Genomic DNA, 17470 nt, shown 5'->3' on the forward strand with positions numbered 1-17470 from the left:
CTCCTCCGGCGCCCGTGGCTGCGGCGCTCCGGGTCACGGCCCCTGGCCCGGCGTCTTTTGGGTCCCCGAGCCCCGGCCCCGGGTCCCGCGCCCGGCCGGGGAGAACGCACTCCGCTGCTCTAGCCGCCCCGGACTCGCGCCCCCGGGCCATGAAGAGGGGCCCGTGAGGGGCGCGCGGAGTCGGAGGAAAAGGAGGGAGGAGGGAGGCCGAAGAGGAGGGTGCCGGAGGCGGAGGATGCCGCCGCCGCTGCTGCCGCCGCCGCCACCCGCGGGCCCCCGGCGACCCTGACTCCAGACCCGAGGATGGAGCCGGCGCTGGGCGCTGCAGCTGCTCCCGGCGCGCCCCCAACCAGGTATTGGCCGGGCCCGGCGGGCTCCGGGGCGGGCGGGAGCGGACACTCCGCCGCAGCAACCGGGAGGGGCGCGGGCGCGGTGGGAGACGCCCCTCTGCTCGGGGACAGCCGCTACCGGCGGTGCGCGGAGGGGTAGCGGCAGCGAGGGACCGCGGCGTGTTGGGCGCAGGAAGGGGCTGTCGGGGCTGCTGGCCAGTGAGCGCCGTGATCGCCCCAGCCCTCCCTGCCCCCATTCGAGGAGGGCAGCAAACTTGAGACGCGCAGTAGCCCCCGAGGCGCTCGGCTCCCCTCCGCTGCGGAGCGCACTCCGGGGCTGCTCCGGGCTCACCGTCCCACAGCCCGCCTGGCTTGGGGCTGCGGAGGCGCCTTGAGACCCTGAGGTCCCCACGCTCGCACCAACTTTCCAAACCCGGCTGCACCCCGAGGCGAGGGTGCCGCTCCCTGCTTCCTGCTCCCAGCCCTGGCCGGGCCTCCGCACCCAGCCCGCTGCGATGAGCTGGGCCCCTGTGCAGCCGGAGCCGCTGGATGGTGCAGACTCCCCCGCGGGAAGCCGGAACAACCCTTCCGCTCCTCTCTGGATAGGACCCGGGGAGCAGCCCCTCCCAGGCTCCAGGGACCCAGTGCTGGCTTTCGCGGTAACGGCCCAGAGTAGCCCTAGCTGGGATGCTGGGCGTTAAAAGGCCAGGCTACCTGAGGAAGGTAAGACCTGGGGGTCGTCCTGGGGTGGCACCTTGGCCTGATTTCAGGTGTGCCCCCTCCCCCACCCCGGGCCTGCCCTTTCACAGGACTGCTTTCCACAGCCCTGGGGCCGGTTTCCTCCTGGTGGACTTAAAACTGCTCCTCGGCAGGGGACTCGTAGGAAGGGCCACTCCTAGGGTTCAGGTGCCTGAAGACTGGCTTGGGCCATTGACAGGGAGCTGGAGGCTGGGGCAGGGGAGGTGGCAGTCCAGTCAAGGACAGAAATTCAGCCCAGCATCTTCTGGAGGGGTGGGAGGAGCCGGGGGCAGGCTTGGGTGCAGGAGTCAGGCACCCTGGCTGGGAGAAACTGCTTTGACAAGCACAGGGATGACAGAGGCAAGCAGGTGGGAACCGACTGTCCAGGTACCTCCTTCAGAGGCTCCTCAGCCCCTTGCGGAGGGACCTGATGTCTCAGTCAGAGACCTTACCTGGGCAGGCAGTTCCCGGGCTCCTGTCCTCGGCAGCAGGGACACTTCCAGGCATCATGATGACCCTGTTTCTTTTTCAAAGTGCTTTCACTGTCATGACTCACACATTGCATTCACCAGGGAGGTATCAGGCTTCCAACCTATTCCATTCCCCTCCCTCCCGGGTCTTTAGGGAGCTGCCCAGGAAAGGAGGGGGTGGATTTGCCCTTGGGCCTTGAACCCCTGCAGGAGGCCAGGAGCTTGGCACAGCGGCACTTTTCATTTTCCTGTTGCCTGACCCTCATCCTGGCGGTGAGCAGCTCTAGGCCAGGCTACTCCATGGTGGTGGGGTGGGAGGGGAGGGGGGCCAGGGAGAGGAAGTCTCTGCTAATCATTCCTCCAACTCTTCTGGGTCCTTGAAATCATGGCCAGCTGCCACCTCCAGCCCCCTTGACTCAACACCCGGCTTCCTCATCTCAAAGCAGAAACGCATTTCCCCTAAAATCCAGATCTCCCTCTTTGCTGAGCAGTTGCAATGCTTTTGGCCAGAGTCCTCCCCAACATCCAAAGTCAAGCTTCCCTCTGTCCTGCCCCCTGAGCCATCTCTGCGAGGCACAGGCCCCTGCTGGGAGAAGGATGTATCCCCCTGACCACTCTCCCCCAACTCCTTGCCAACAGGGCCCTAGCTCCCGGGCAAGGGCGGTGCTGACCGCGCTGATAGAGGGGTGTGTGTCAGGCTGCATCGGAGGAGGAGTACCTCTGTGTTCCACTGAGTCTGCAGGAGGGCGCCAAGTGCCAGGCCCTCCCTGGGGGGCCAGGTTCAGATTCCTCCTGGATTCCCCTTGCCTATCTCCCTGTCTCCCTCCCTTGCCCACTGTGGGTCTCTCTTTACTTTCCCAACTCCACTCTGCATTGGTGCGGGGAGGGAGCATTTGATATTCATAATCTGGTTCAGAGAAGGTCCCGAAGCCCTGAGTCACTGTATGGTTTCCATGGAAACAGACTTGTTCAGAGGACTCGGTGTAGCGGCTGTGGTGGGGGAGAAGGGAAACGTATAGTAAAACCAGGCTCCACAAGTGTGGCGGGACTTGGACCAACTCCCTTCGGTGGGGACCGTGAGGGGTGGGCAAGGCTCTGGCCTCCCCATAGGAGGGGTTGCCTCTCCCCACCCACTGGGATCCCATCATTGGGAGCTGCTCAGCTGCATCTGTGGCTCTTGGCAGGCTGCTGCTTCTCCCATGGACCTTCATGGCTACCACTCCTTGCCTCAGTTTCCCCCTCTGTAAATGGAGAAAAGAACACCTACCTGACAAGTTATTGTGAAGGTCAAATGCAGTAATATATGAGACACACTTAGAATGGTGCCACAGTAAGTGCTCCAGTGTATCATTCCTAGGAATTAAGTCAGGGCATTGGAAGAAACTCCCTAAGCATGTTCACCTAGATCCCTACCCTGGGTCCCAGCAGGTGGTCCTGACATCTGGCTGGGCCGACCTCCTGCTTTGAAAGAGGCTTTCCCCCACGGCCCCAGCACATCCCCAGCTGGGAAGCAGCTAGCCATTTCTTTCTACAGAGCATTTGTTTCAGGTTCCTGAGGGCCTGGCACAGTGCTAGGCAGCCCTCGGTTTTGTTCAGACCCCACCTGTCTAGGAGCCTTCTGGGAGCAAATCCAGATAGGAGGGGTTGGCCCTGGAGCCCCTTGGGGTTGGGGCAGACAGGGAGGGGCAGAAGAGGTCCAGGCAGAGATGGTGGCCCTCTGTGACAGAGTGAAGGCATTGGGGTGGGGCAGGCCACTGTTCCTGATCCTGGAGGGGCTGGTTCATCTGGCTGGAGAAGCATCTATCTCCGTCTTGATTAGCTAGAGAGGGACAGGGAACTCTTCAGAAAGGTAACAGATCCTGCTCACTCTCCTAACCCCAAATTAGAACTCTAGCACTTAGGTGTTCCTAGCATACCCCACGAGTCTGGACAGTCTTGGGTTCCAGCCTGAGCAGCTGCTGATCTGCTATTGTCCTGCCTGCTGGGGCAGGGCAAAGGGCTCCCTGTCACTGCCTGCTCAGCAGCATTGAGGAGCGAAGCTAGGGGAGCTTCTGGGTGCCACTGATGCCTCAGCCCGTTTCCCTCACCGGCCCTTCTCTCCCACTGCAGCCTTCCACTCCATGGCCCTCAGGTTCCCTGCTCCATGACAGGGCTCCCTCCTCCCCTCCTCTAACATGGGCTTCAGCTCCAGGCTCCTTAACGACACCCCACACCCATCACAACCAGCTGTCAGAGCTGTAAAGCATGCTCTTTGTCTGCCAGCCCTTCCTTCTATTTCACAGATGGGAAAACTGAGATTCCTAGGGTTGGCTGTATGGCCAGAGCCCAAGCTAGTGTTAGCCTCTCTCAGCCACACACCAGCCCTGGGGATCCCCTTCCCTTCTTGCTGGCTCTCCAAGCAACCCCAGCTGCTGCCCGGCATCTCCCTGGACACCCCCTGTGAACTCTCAGGTTCCTGCCAAGGTTCTACCCACCGCAGGTCCATCTGGAGCGTTTTGCTGTCCTCATTGGTGTTCACAACACCTTCCAACTTAATATCCTCTGCAAATTTCATTAACGAACTGTTTACTCCCTCTCTCAGGATCATTAATGAAGATGTTAGATAAGATCTGACCCAATGCTGAGGCTTGGCAGCCCTGCTCCCACTCCCAGACTCATGGCCCTCCAGCCCCTTCCCCTGGGCTTGCCTCCTCCACTCCGGGCCCTTGGGACCTGCCCCCTCCTGCTATTATGCCCCATGACAAGTGCTTAGGGCCAAGTCTGTTTGAATTAATTTTGTAAGATTACTCGAGGCGCTGTATCAAATGCTTTGCTAAAAATCAAGATATATTACCCTGCCTGCGTTTCCTTCATCTACCAGTCTTGTAATTCTATCAAGAAAGCTATCAAGTTTGTCAGGCATGATTTGTTCTTTATAAATCCCCACGGTGCCGCATGGGGGCACAGGGTTCCCGCGTTTTCTAAATGTTTAGAGATTCCCTCTTTGTGTTTGCTCCTTGATTAGAGCTGGAAGGCGGTGGGCTGGGAATTGTCAGGAATGCTGTCTCCTTCCCAGGGACAGGGAAGAAGGCATGGCTCCTTTTCTTCTCCTGAGTTTTCTGCCAGTGTCAGCGAGTTGTTTAGGACCCACTGAGTCCCTGCAGTGTGTGTGGGGGCCCCAAGCTAGACACTTGGGGAGGGGGGATAAGAGAGAGCAGGGGGAGGGAGGTGGGGGGCCCTGGTGAAATGGACAGGGCAGGTGAAACAGACAGATAAGCCTGCTGCAGACATTCTGAAGGTGCCATTGATTGAGAGATTGCTGCGTGCCAGTCACTATGCTAACAGCTTTACATGCCTGATGCCATTTAAAACCCTCGCCTGCGCTGGGAGAGGACTGTGACCTCCCTTCACCTGAGTACCTGAGAATCAGAAAGGGTTAAGGCTGCCCAGGACTCAAGGTCTGGGTTTACCCTCTGTTTACGCTGTTATGCTGCTCCTAGCCATTTTAGACACACAGAAAGGATAAAAAAGCTGAATGAAGTGGTTTGGACTTTTTAGGGGGTCAGAGTGGGGGTAGAAGGGAAACCTTGAGGGAAAGCTTTGGAGAGGTTAGGACCTCTCACACACAACCCCCAGAGCCTGAAATCTGTCGTCTCCCTGCCACTTCTGAGTTGCATGAAGAGGACCTTTAACTTCTTTAAGCCTCAGTCCCTCACCTGTGAAATGGATTTATCTGTAATTCTTGTCCATAGGCTTGCAGAGAAGATCCAATGAGGTGAAGCGTGAAAGGTTCCTACCTTGGTGCTAGGCCGACATTGTATATGTGTCCTACAATGGAGGGCCATGTTGATGGTGGCCAGACACTCATCTGGTTGGCCATATGCCCAGCGTTTGGAGCTGTGGCCCCTCCTAATGCTTCTCACCCAGCAGAAGAGGGGTGACAGGGTGAGCCTTGCTGGCATCCCAGCCCAGAGGCATCCTTGGGACCAGCTGTGGGCTGGTGATAAGCTTTCGGCTTAGAGAGCAGGGAAGCCTCAGCTGGGCGGAGAGCCCAAACCTGATGCCCCATTCCAGACTGTTTCAGGCCAGATGGTAATAAAGACATTCTTTGGTGTCTTTCTGGAGGCATAGGATTTGAGTATTCCTAGGCTCCCTGGTCATAAAACCACTCAAAGCTCCGTGTGGAAAGCACAGTGCATTTGGGCTTCTGCCTATCAGGTGCAGCAGTCCCGTGTCCACACCCACTTGGGATCATTTTCATTCGTGTCATTCAGCCAGGGAGGGAGAACCCTCTGGGAAGCTGTGAGATGGTACACACTCATCAGTATGCCAGGGAAACCAGCCAGGAAGGGCTGCATTGGCAGCCCCCAATCCCACCAGCAGTGCCCCAGGGACCTGACCCTGGGGGATGGCCAGTAAGTATCAGATGAGTCAATATCTGGGTTGTGGGTGAATGTTGTGGTTGAGATTGGCACCAATGTGTCCTGGGACTCTGGTGGCAACCTTGACCCTGGTGCTCCCTGTCCCTCCCTCTGGCTGAGTGATGCTCTTGGGTATGGACTGGGGGTTTAAGCTCTGTGATTAGGGCCAGGGCTTGGGAATCCTTCGAGCTGAGCCTGAATCCTGGCACCACCACAGACTAGCTGTGCATGCTCGACTGAGTTCCCACACTTGCCGAGCCTCACTGCTCCTCGTCTGTGAAAGGTGGCAGTGGCACCTGGCCTGTGGGATGCATCCCCTTAAGGGAGCCATTTCTGTGATCACCACTGGGTATCCGCATCTGCAGTCTCCTCCATCCCATCTGACAGCCTCAAGGCTCAGGTGAGTCTCAGGGTCCTGTTCATTCTCCACCCGCAGTCCTTGTCCCCATGGGGCCAACCAGGCCTCATGTGCAGGTGGCCCAGGCTGGAGACTCCTGGATCCAGAGGCAGGCGGGCCCCTCTCCCAGCCTGGCCGGCAGCAGCTGCCTGAGTTCCAGCTCCTGTTGATGTTTCCCATCCTTGAGGCTGGGAGGATGGGCCGGAGCCCCGGTGTCCAGGGGGTGGGACCTCGGTACTATTCCAACTCTGACTGTGGCTTCTCGGTGGGGGCGGGGGACAGGAAACCGGGGCTTTTCCGCCAGTGTCGGGGCTGCAGAGTCCCGCCTACCGCAGGCCAGGCTATACCAGGATTGGCCTGAGACAGGGAACCGTGACCTTCTGACTCATCCCTCCCCCAGAGGAGCTGGGCACACTGGGGCCTTGTGTCGTGGCCAGGAGGTCAGTCACTCTCCCCACTGCCGGGGAAAACTTTCCCCTCAGGTCGAGCCTGGGACCCCCCGCCCCCACAAGCACCCTCCACGGCTGGATGTGAGGTGCCTTCCTTACCCTGGGCCAGGTCTCTGCAGCAGAACAGCCAGGGTCTTTAATCACGCAGGCTGTTGGCGCTTCAGTGGAGGAGGCTGTGGCATCTGTTTTAACTTTCAAAAACATTTCCAGGCCAATGGTGCCTCTGTGGGTTTAGTAGTCCATAAATATCATGCTCATGGCTCTTAATAAGCATCTGCTCTGTGCCCAGCACTGTGTTAAACTGTAGGCATCCATCAGCCTTCTGCCTCACTGCCCACATATTACAAATATGCGATCGTTTCTCCCATTTCCTACATAAGGACAAGTGAGGCCCGTATAGAGGTTAAGTGCCTCAAGCAAGGTCTCATAAAAAAGCAGCAGCGGTCGGATTCAAATCCAGGCCTGTGTGGCCCACAGCTGGGGTGCCTAACCACCCCAGACTGCCTCCCAGATTGCCTGTGGGTACCTTTTCTAGGAGGCTTGAGACATCCAGGGGTGTCATGTGGACATTGGCGTGCTCTGCCCTGGAGACACCAGAGCTCATGAGAGGCAGCTGGGCAGCCCTGTCGACCATGAAAAATCAGCAGACCAGTCGCTCTCCGTTGCTTGTTTTGGAAACCATGACTGAGAGCTTGTCCCCACTGGAGGTGCCCAGAAGACGTAGTAATTCTGCCTGTGGGGCCCGGGGACTCTAGGGATTGTTCGCAGGTACCATGTTTGTGGTGGTTCGGGTTCTGGAGAGCGGGTCCATAGACCTCACAGTGTTTCAAGTTGAAGTGGGCCTGACCCCAAAGAGAACGGGTCCCCTGGGCTGACCCAGACCACAGGGGCCGAGTCTGGACCCCAGCAGCTCACCCCCCTGGAAGGTCGCACTGGCTGGATTGTGTGTTGACCTACTGCCCACATGGAAGGATGCTCTAGGACACTGTCCCATGAAACTCATCTTTGGGTTTCTTAGGTACAAGGTTTTGAGGACGGGGTTCACGGTGGCACACGTACAGGGCTCTGTAAGAACTCCCTCGGGAGAAATCTTGCACTGGATTCAGTGTCAGGAATACCTGGATATCTTTTGAGCGAATGCTTTAATCTTTATCTCATGGGTCCTGTGAAAGAAGTAAATGAAATATTTCCCTTTTCCTACTGGCTGCCAGGAAGCTCTGACCCAGATCAGTAGCCCACAAATGGTGTGACTCTTGTACACTGACTTGGCCTCTGGTTCTTTCAGACTCTTATACTCTTGTTTTCCCCTTGCCTTGCCTCATTTTCATCACCTCATTTTCCTTAGGAAGAAAAACACCTTGCTATTTTATGTGTTTTAGCCTTAACTAAACAAACATGGATGGTGGATCAGTGCTGGCTACGTCAGAGCCAGGGAGTAAGCATTTCCCGTCTGCAGTCTCCATCCTAGAGGCCTGTTTACCAGCTCCTCCCTCCCTGTCCCATTCCCTTGTCCCTTGCTCCAGTTCCTGGGACCCCAGAGCCTTGGAGCCCCATCCATCATGGCTCCTGAGTCTGTCTGGAAAGACGACCTTCAGGTTCTTCCCCAGCTGCCCTCACCCCACTGCGCTGCTTGTTCAATCCCCAGGGCTTCACAGTAGTTTTTCAGGAAGAAATGTCTGGTGGAAGAGTCATCTCTCCAACCTAGGGCTCAGTTGCTCCCACAGCCACAAGCCCCCGCTGAAATCCAGCTTTATTTCAGCTCCGGCCCTGTCTCAGCAGTGCCCGGCTGCCTGCTGTCCTTAGCAGCCCACCTGAACAGACAGAGCCCGTTTCTGGTGGGAAAGCAGTGCCTTCGACCTGGGGCCTTGGACACGGCGGTGGGGATCGCTGGCTGGCAGTGCCCTGGGGGGAGGGTGGGAGGCACGGTGAGATGCCGGGGCTGATTTTCAGCACCGCACCCTGTCATCAATCACCTGTCCCTACATGGAGTGGCTTCACTGTGTCCCCCACAATTAATACTCAAACTGAATCAAAAAGCTCAGTGTAAATGGTGTCTCCTCCCACCCCAGTCTCCTTGAGGCCCCTCCCTCTGGGGCATCTCCCGTTACTAGTTCAGTGCCAGCTCTTTCAGTGATTGTTTATGCATATATACAAATATACATGTCCATCTCCTTAAAAAAATCTGAAATGGTGGTGTACTGTTGCACACGTGTTTTCTAGCCCTAGCTTTTGAAACTCAATAAACTATGCTGGGTGACTGTTTCTATCAGTGTATTCATGTCTGAGGAGGCTTCTCTGACATAGCCGTTTGGAAATACAATCCCCCAGACAAGCTAATAATGAAGGGGGTAATAAGCTTCTAGGAAAGGGTGGGGTGCCCATGCTTGGACTTTCAGAGGGTTGGGGAACTTCTAAATTGTGTGTGTAAAATTGTGGGCATTAATGGAATTTCTCAGAGGAGGGATTGTGGTTCGAAGGGTCTGTGGCCCAGAAAAGGTGAAACAAGGCCTCAGCCCTGGGTTTCATGGGATTTCTGTACAGCACAAGGTGGGGGCTAACTTGGCAGAGGGAAGCACCCCTGAGGTTTTTCTTGGCCCCCTCCACCCCCTAGGGCTGCCACAGATCAGGCTGAGGTGGGGGACAGAGATGCCCAGCCCTAGAATCTTCTTGGAAGATGACTGGGTTTTTCCCACTCCCAATGCAGGGTCTGCCTGTCTGCTGTGTGGGTGGCCCCGACTGTGCCTGAGAACGAAGTCTGGGGCCTTCCTGGGATTATAGAAGCCCCAGGGTTAGAGGTGGGAGGCCCTTGAGTTGTCACTGGATCTATGGCATAACTGAGGCATAGAGAGGCCGGGGGGTGAGTGCAAGGTCACCCATGTAGGGAAAGGCAGAGGCTGTGTGGGCCGATCCTGCCTGTGACATTTAGGTCAGCGCTCCTTCCCTGCCAGAGCACCGTGAGATGAGCGGGAGAGGCCCTCGGGAGGAGGCAGGGCTGCCTGTTGCTGCTGGGCTCTCCCTGTGCGGCTGGGGTGGGCGTGCGCGGCGCAGAGGCTGCAGCCAGGGTGGGCGTGCCATCCTCACACCTCACAGCATCCTGCAACATCACCTCCCGCTGGTTGCATCCTCACATCAGGTTGGAGCCAACAGCCCCAGAATTCTGAACACAGCAGAGACTACAGGACTCCGAGGCTGCACCACAGGATGTGGTCACTAGAGGGCAGCAGGAAAGCCACTGCGGTGGCCCAGCAGGAAGAAGTTCCCAGGCCGGGAGAGGAGCCGCAGGAAGAAGGGGCCATGGGCAGAGCCAGACCCTGGGGCCTGAGGGATGATTTGTTCTAGGCTCTTCCCTGAGACAAAAAGCAAACCACACGTTTACTGATGATGATATTGACATTTAGCGAGTGCTTACCCTGCGCCAGGCACTGTACTAATGAATCCTCACAACAGCCTTGTTATCATTATCCCCATTTTTGCATGTGAGAACACAGAGGCCCAGAGGGATGAAGAAACCTAGCCAAAGTCTCGCAGCCAGTAAGTGGCTGAGCTGGGATCAGCAGGGCTGGTGTCAGAGGCTGGGTTGTATCTATATGCCTGGCGTTGACTAAATGCTTTAAGACCTTCAGGGCTTACCACCACTACTGTAGCTATGCCCACCTTATGGATGGGGAAACTGAGGCTCAGGGACAGCTGGTGAATCACTCAGGTCCACACGCCTGCTCAGTGACAGATCCAGGTAGGCATGGTTCAGGGTGCGAGCTCTTACTCTGAATTACAGTTCTCCAATACAGAGTTGTTACAGTCTCCTGCTCTGTGCCCTAATCTCAACTTGGCTGAAAATGAAATCTGAGCTTTCTACTGGGAGTGAAAGTTTAGCAACTTGTCTGCTTTCTAACAGAAATGATAGATCCTGGTCTCCTAAGTCCAAGGTGTGGTTGGATTTTTACTAAGCAGAGGTAGAGGGAAGCCATGCCAGAGGTTGCTGGAAGCCTAGGGAAGGTTTCTGGGGTCCTCAGTCTGGCTTGGAGGTTGAGGGCATTGAGGAGTCTTTTGTAGTGGCTAAGACTTCCTTGGGAACAACAGGACCTAGCCCCAGGGCCTTTGGTTTCCAGGGCAGATGCCTTTAGCATACCAAGGACACTTGGCCAGCCCTGGGACCAGCTCTGCCAGGCTGGGAGAGTAGGGGCATTTTCAGGAGGGCTGGACTTCTCCCATCTTCCCGTTCCCATGCCCTGGCTTTGCCCTCCCCAGGGGTACAAGGGAATGGCCTGTGGCTGGGCCTTCAAGCACGTTCCCCTCCTCCATGGCCAGGCCCCACCTTGTAAGGCCGAGTCTTGCCGTCTTAGGGATTTATAACTTCCAGCTGCTTCAGCGACTCCTGATTTATTAGCGAAGCAGCAGCTTCTAGTCCTGGCCTTAAGTTTCTCTGGGTGGAGGAAGAGTTGGGGGAAGAAACTTCAATGGTCCTCTCCCCAGCAAGAGGGCAAGACGTTCCTCTGTAAAGAAAACACTGGGGTGAGTTCTGCTTTTGGAACTCCAGAGTTAAGTGAACACCCCTTAAGGGTTCTGTTTCCTGTCTTGATGGGGACCAAGGAGGGTGGCGTATGAGTGGAATCAGGGAAGAGGATTTGAACGTGGACTTCCCAGCACATTGCCTGGGCTGGAATCCCGGCTCCTTATCAGGGGCGTGAGCTTGGGGAAGTTATCTAACCTTGAAGGGCTTCGGCTTCCTTATCTGTAAAATGGGGTTGTGACAGTATCAACTGCATAGAGCTGGCATGAGGGTATGATGAGGCAGTGCCCATGTAGGAAGCATATGCCTTGGAGGAACATTGTGAATGCCCAGCAAGTGCTTGCCTTCCTTGATATTGTTTTACCCATAGCGTCTAGAACAGTGCCCGGCACATAGTGGAGTTCTGATAGATGTCTGCGAGTAAATACAAAGGAAGTGCATACAAATGAAATGTCGCTGCAGCCAAAGAACAGACTCCTAAATAACTGAAAAATGTGACCTGGCACTGTTATTGATGACATTCCCTGTCTGTTTCTGGAAAGGCATTCACATTCGCTTTGGGGCACTTGGGCAGAGCAGGCCTGCCTTTGCAGGGGAGTCACATTTAAAGCAGAGAGGCCTTTCTCCCTGGGTACCTGGCCCAGACCCCTGATGGAGGCCAGCATCCTCTGCCTCTACAAGATAAGGTTGGGGTGGGATACAGTGTGGTCAGATTGTGGTTTTTCTCTGATCACGTTGAGAAGTTCCTAAAAATCTAAAGTGCCCCTTTCCCTCTTACTGCTACTTGGTGATCTGGTATTAAAGACGTAAAATTTCCTAAGGAAGTAAAATTTCGTATTTAAAACAGGACTTGATTTCTCCATCTGACCTCCCAGAGGGGCTTATAGGGAATAACACAGTGCTAGAAGTTGGGTGAGCTGAGCCAGGCAGCGCTGCAGGTTTGGAAATGAGGATCCACTCACTGGCTCCCAAAGGAGTCATGCCAAATAGTGGGGTGTGGGAAGAATCTTCACAAAGCACGTGAGTTCACCCCATCAGCCATGAACCAACAGATCCACAGGACCAGACGGCAAAGGAGAGGAACATGCTCTAAGTCTCGGAAGCATCTGCCTGCCCAGTCCCTGTCATGCTGATTCACAAATGGGCTGGGGCCAGTAATGGAATGCACATTTGAAGGCCAAGTATGTTTAAGCTGGAGGAACAGGAAGCCAAATCTCCTTAGCGGGAAAGAGCTGGGCTCTGGGGAACCTACCAGATGGGGGTTAAAGCAGGCCTGTGAGCCCAGGCCGGTTCCTCTGCCTCTCTGCCTTGGCTTTCTTGCCTGTGAAGTGGGTGGATGTTGGCTTCCACATCTGGTTCTTGCTAGAAGGACATGAGCCGATGCAGGGAAGGGTTGGCACAACAGACGTTAACTGAGGTAATGTGATGATCTTGGCGTTTTAATTCAGACTCCATGAGGAGCATCAGGGTCAGGAATGCTCCCTGGTCCACTTTCGCTTTGAGTTTCAGGTAGCTGGTGTCACTTCGGAGTGGTTGGAAGAAGACTCTCTCCCTAGCTGCGTGCCCGGCGGCGCCCTTTCGACCTGGAGGCCTGGGGTGAGCCCTCCTGTCCTCGCTGACTTCTGCTAACCCCCTTCCTCGGGAATTGCTGCACAAGTTGAATTTTAAAGGGCTAGGATTGTTTCATGGATTTAAAATGCAGAGCCTTGCCAGCCTCCCTGCCTGCTGGGTTCTGTTGTGAGCAGAAAGACTGCGGCTTATTAGGAGGATATGGTGAAGTAGGCGAGGAAGGTGAAGGGAGTGGGATACCGTCCCGGACTCAGAGGGCCACACTCAGGGGATCAGAGACGGCACTGGGTTGGTTGGGGCGCTGAGTCAGTGATGGATCTGGGGAGCAGACAGGGCCCTTATTGCCTGGCCCTCAGGGCAGACCGTGGGGTACAGGACACAGAAGAGGAGTGGGGAGGAGTTACGGAGACCCCAGATTTACCTTCTGAGCCCCTTCCCTCCCTGTCTCATCTCCTGCAGTCTGCTGGTCACAGGGCTGCCGCACTGGCTGGGACGGCCAGCTGGACCTGGAGACTCTGGTGGCTGTGGACTTCCCAGCTTGGAGCAGCCCCTCTTTGGTAAGTGGCTGAGCCCTCCTGCATTCTCCCCGCGAGCAGCCCCAGCCCCGACTCAGGTCTGGTAGCTGAACCAGCCTCCAGAGAGGGTGCCTGCAGAATGCTCAGGTGGGCTCCTGGCCCTGGACTCTCAGCAGCCCCCTTTGCTCTTTCTGCTTTTCGCGATCCCTCCCCTGTCCCCCTTCTCGAGCAGAGGGGGCACAGGAGGTAAGAGTGGAGGCCCCTGACTCCCTACGGTCTTCTTTGCAGGCCAGTTCACTCTGTGTCAGTGGGGATTATGTGACCCCAGGGCCTGGACCCTTGTCCCTAGAGACCAGGAGCAGACCCTGGGTGCTGGGAAGGGTCGCCTGTCAGCAGACCCTAGACCCCTGTCTCTGCTCCAGAGACTCTTAGAGACTCCATGAGCCCCAGAAATTCACATCTGGAGTAAGTAGTCACTTGCATCCATGAGTTGGAGGGGGCTTGACGCAATTGTCACCTTGCCTGGTCATGCTGGCAGCTCACCGACCACGGTCTGCAGGGGTCCTTCACGTTCAGGGGATTGGGATCAGATGGAGCCATCTGATATGGACTCTCCTTCCCCCTAGGGATGGGCAGGGGACAGAGGAAAGATGACCATCTGGGGAACTGGGCGGGTGCCAGCTTGTGGGGGTGGGAGATGCTGGCGGGGGGAGGGGCAGTGTTTGAGGCAGGTCCTGGTCATTTCCTCAGTGCCGGAGTCTGGGGAGTTAAGCTCTTGCCTGGTGGGACCCCTTTAAGGATCTCAGAGTTCAGGATAGGAGGCTTCCACAGTTGTCTGCAGGTTAAATCCTGAGGTGCAAGGAATATTTGTTTAGCTCCCCAAAACTCCCAAGAGTCCCCAGAGAACAGCAGTCTAGTGTAGAAGCCGCTTAGGTCTTCAGGGCGTGTGGCGAGCACTGGACAGGGGCCGGGCGTTTCCCTGGGCCACCTGGAGACCGGCTCTTCCAAGGGAATGAGCCCGTGCCCCTGCCAAGGAGGCGCCTGACCGCCGGCCACCCTTGCCCGCAGACCTCGCCCCGTGGAGAAACAGCCCCATGAAGGTGCCCAGCCATGCAATGTTCCTGGAAGGCCGTCCTCCTCCTTGCCCTGGCCTCCATTGCCATCCAGTACACGGCCATCCGCACCTTCACCGCCAAGTCCTTCCACACCTGCCCCGGGCTGGCAGAGGCGGGGCTGGCCGAGCGGCTGTGCGAGGAGAGCCCCACCTTCGCCTACAACCTCTCCCGCAAAACCCACATCCTTATCCTGGCCACCACGCGCAGCGGCTCCTCCTTCGTGGGCCAGCTCTTCAACCAGCACCTGGACGTCTTCTACCTGTTTGAGCCCCTCTACCACGTGCAGAACACGCTCATCCCCCGCTTCACCCAGGGCAAGAGCCCGGCCGACCGGCGGGTCATGCTGGGCGCCAGCCGCGACCTCCTGCGGAGCCTCTACGACTGCGACCTCTACTTCCTGGAGAACTACATCAAGCCGCCGCCGGTCAACCACACCACCGACAGGATATTCCGCCGCGGGGCCAGCCGGGTCCTCTGCTCCCGGCCCGTGTGCGACCCTCCGGGGCCAGCGGATCTGGTCCTGGAGGAGGGGGACTGCGTGCGCAAGTGCGGGCTGCTCAACCTGACGGTGGCGGCGGAGGCCTGCCGCGAGCGCAGCCACGTGGCCATCAAGACGGTGCGCGTGCCCGAGGTGAACGACCTCCGCGCCCTGGTGGAAGACCCGCGGTTAAACCTCAAGGTCATCCAGCTGGTCCGAGACCCCCGCGGCATCCTGGCTTCGCGCAGCGAGACCTTCCGCGACACGTACCGGCTCTGGCGGCTGTGGTACGGCACCGGGAGGAAGCCCTACAACCTGGACGTGACGCAGCTGACCACGGTGTGCGAGGACTTCTCCAACTCCGTGTCCACCGGCCTCATGCGGCCCCCGTGGCTCAAGGGCAAGTACATGTTGGTGCGCTACGAGGACCTGGCCCGGAACCCCATGAAGAAGACCGAGGAGATCTACGGGTTCCTGGGCATCCCGCTGGACAGCCACGTGGCCCGCTGGATCCAGAACAACACGCGGGGCGACCCCTCCCTGGGCAAGCACAAATACGGCACCGTGCGAAACTCGGCGGCCACGGCCGAGAAGTGGCGCTTCCGCCTCTCCTACGACATAGTGGCATTTGCCCAGAACGCCTGCCAGCAGGTGCTGGCCCAGCTGGGCTACAAGATCGCCGCCTCGGAGGAGGAGCTGAAGAACCCCTCGGTCAGCCTGGTGGAGGAGCGGGACTTCCGCCCCTTCTCTTGACCCAGGCGGCGCGGGTAGGGGTGGGAGGCGCACGGTGTCGGTTTTGATAAAATGGACCGTTTTTAACTGTTGCCTTATTACCCCCTCCCTTTCCCACCCCATCTTCGTGTCCCTCCTGCCCCCAGCTCACCCCACTCCCTTCTGTCCCTTTTTGTCTCTGAAATTTGCACTACGTCTTGGACGGGAATCACTGGGGCAGAGGGCGCGTGAAGTGGGGTCCCGCCCCCACCCCACCCCATTCAGACACACGGATGTTGGGTCTCTGTGCGGACAGTGACAATGTTTACAAGCACCACACTTACACATCCACACACACGCACACGGGCACCCGCGAGGAGAGGCACCCGGGGCCACGTGACTTCTCAAGCTTTTGAATGGATGAGTGGTTGGGTATCTAGTTTTTGCACTGTCTTACTATTCAAGGTAAGAGGATACAAACAAGAGGACCACTTGTCTCTAATTTATGAATGGTGTCCATCCTTTCCCGATCCCTGCCTCCTGCTCCTGACACCCACTTCCCCCCTTAGAGCAGCGAAACTGCCCCCTCCTGCCCGCCCTTGCCTGTCGGTGAGGCAGGTTTTTACTGTGAGGTGAACGTGGATCTGTTTCTGTTTCCAGTCTGTGGTGATGCTGTCTGTCTGTCTGAGTCTTGTGACTGCCCCTGGACCAGTGATGACTGATGAATCTTATGAGCTTCTGATTGATCTTGGGGTCCATCTGTGATATTTCTTTGTGCCAAAAAGAAAAAAAAAGACTGGATCAGTTTGCTAAATGAACATTGAAATGCTTTATCTGTGTTTTCTGTAAATAAAAGAGTGCAATAATCTCTGTGTGTGATTATGGGATGTTCTGAATGGGTACAAGAGGGCCTCAGCAGGGTCTGGGTATTCCTGGTTTTGGGGAGGACAGTGAGAAGGAGGTGGAGGTGGAATTAAATGACAAGTATGCCTTTCAGAACTCTTGTCACCCTCAACACTGAGTTTAGATGTTTTTTTTCCCCATCAGTCAGTTGAGACTTGGTAACTTAGCAGTCTTTTTTTTTTTTTTTTTGAGACAGAGTCTTGCTCTGTTGCCCAGGCTGGAGTGCAGTGGCACGATCTCAGCTCACTGCAACCTCTGCCTCCCAGGTTCAAGCAATTCTCCTGCCTCAGCCTCCTGGGTAGCTGGGATTACAGGCATGCACTACCATGCCCGGCTAATTTTTTGTATTTTTTAGTAGAGACGGGGTTTCATCATGTTGGTCATGGCTGGTCTCGAATTCCTGACCTCATGATCCGACCTCCTTGGCCTCCCAAAGTGCTGGGATTACAGGTGTGAGCCACCACGCCTGGCCAAGACCAGGTAACTTATAGCCAGGGATGATGTTGAAAGTCTCTAACAAGTGGTATGGCTTGCCGAGTCGGAGTAGCTGTAGGTAAGAATGACATCCCGGGATCCCTTCTTGTGCTAAATGTTACCCATTTGGTTGGTGGGTCTGGGTCTAGGATAGCCAGGGAGGGGAAACTTCAAGAGGAGGGGAGCCTCAGGATAGTGGCTGCTGACCCACAGGCCTGGAAGAATTTGACTATTTGAACAACTGGTACAGGTTTACTGGTGTCTACACTGGCGGATTATCTGCTTTGGTTACTTCCCTTCCCTTCCTTGGCAATCTAGCAGGTTCCTCCAAGCAGCTTCCCCAGCTCTTATTCCAAGCAAATAGCCTGTTCCTGGGGTGGCTGCAGGTCACATCTTTGTTGTCCTGGAACAA

The 17470-nt window shown here is 56.6% G+C and overlaps 1 protein-coding gene across 3 annotated transcripts; it reads left to right on the forward strand.

The window, feature by feature from the left end:
• The first annotated feature begins 265 nt into the window (after positions 1-265).
• On the forward strand, positions 266-16552 carry CHST1 (carbohydrate sulfotransferase 1). 3 transcript variants are annotated; one of them, XM_021665627.2, is made up of 4 exons: positions 266-353; positions 12803-12889; positions 13322-13419; positions 14446-16552. In XM_021665627.2, exon 4 carries the CDS (start codon positions 14488-14490, stop codon positions 15721-15723), a length of 1236 nt encoding a protein of 411 aa, XP_021521302.1. In that variant the 5' UTR covers positions 266-353; positions 12803-12889; positions 13322-13419; positions 14446-14487; the 3' UTR covers positions 15724-16552. The 3 variants fall into 3 exon arrangements, with proteins under 3 accessions (XP_021521302.1, XP_012307848.1, XP_012307849.1); XM_012452425.2 differs by lacking the exon at positions 266-353 and adding an exon at positions 906-1052; XM_012452426.3 differs by lacking the exon at positions 266-353 and adding an exon at positions 1068-6337.
• Positions 16553-17470: the final 918 nt, after the last annotated feature.

Source organism: Aotus nancymaae, unplaced genomic scaffold, assembly GCF_030222135.1.
Source record: "Aotus nancymaae isolate 86718 unplaced genomic scaffold, 86718_ANA_hifiasm-v0.15.2.pri h1tg000059l, whole genome shotgun sequence".
In the NCBI taxonomy this organism is placed as follows: domain Eukaryota; kingdom Metazoa; phylum Chordata; class Mammalia; order Primates; family Aotidae; genus Aotus; species Aotus nancymaae.

Bases quoted from the DNA above. Each gene is read 5' to 3' on its own strand.
- CHST1 (XM_021665627.2), top strand. From the start codon at position 14,488: ATGCAATGTTCCTGGAAGGCCGTCCTCCTCCTTGCCCTGGCCTCCATT.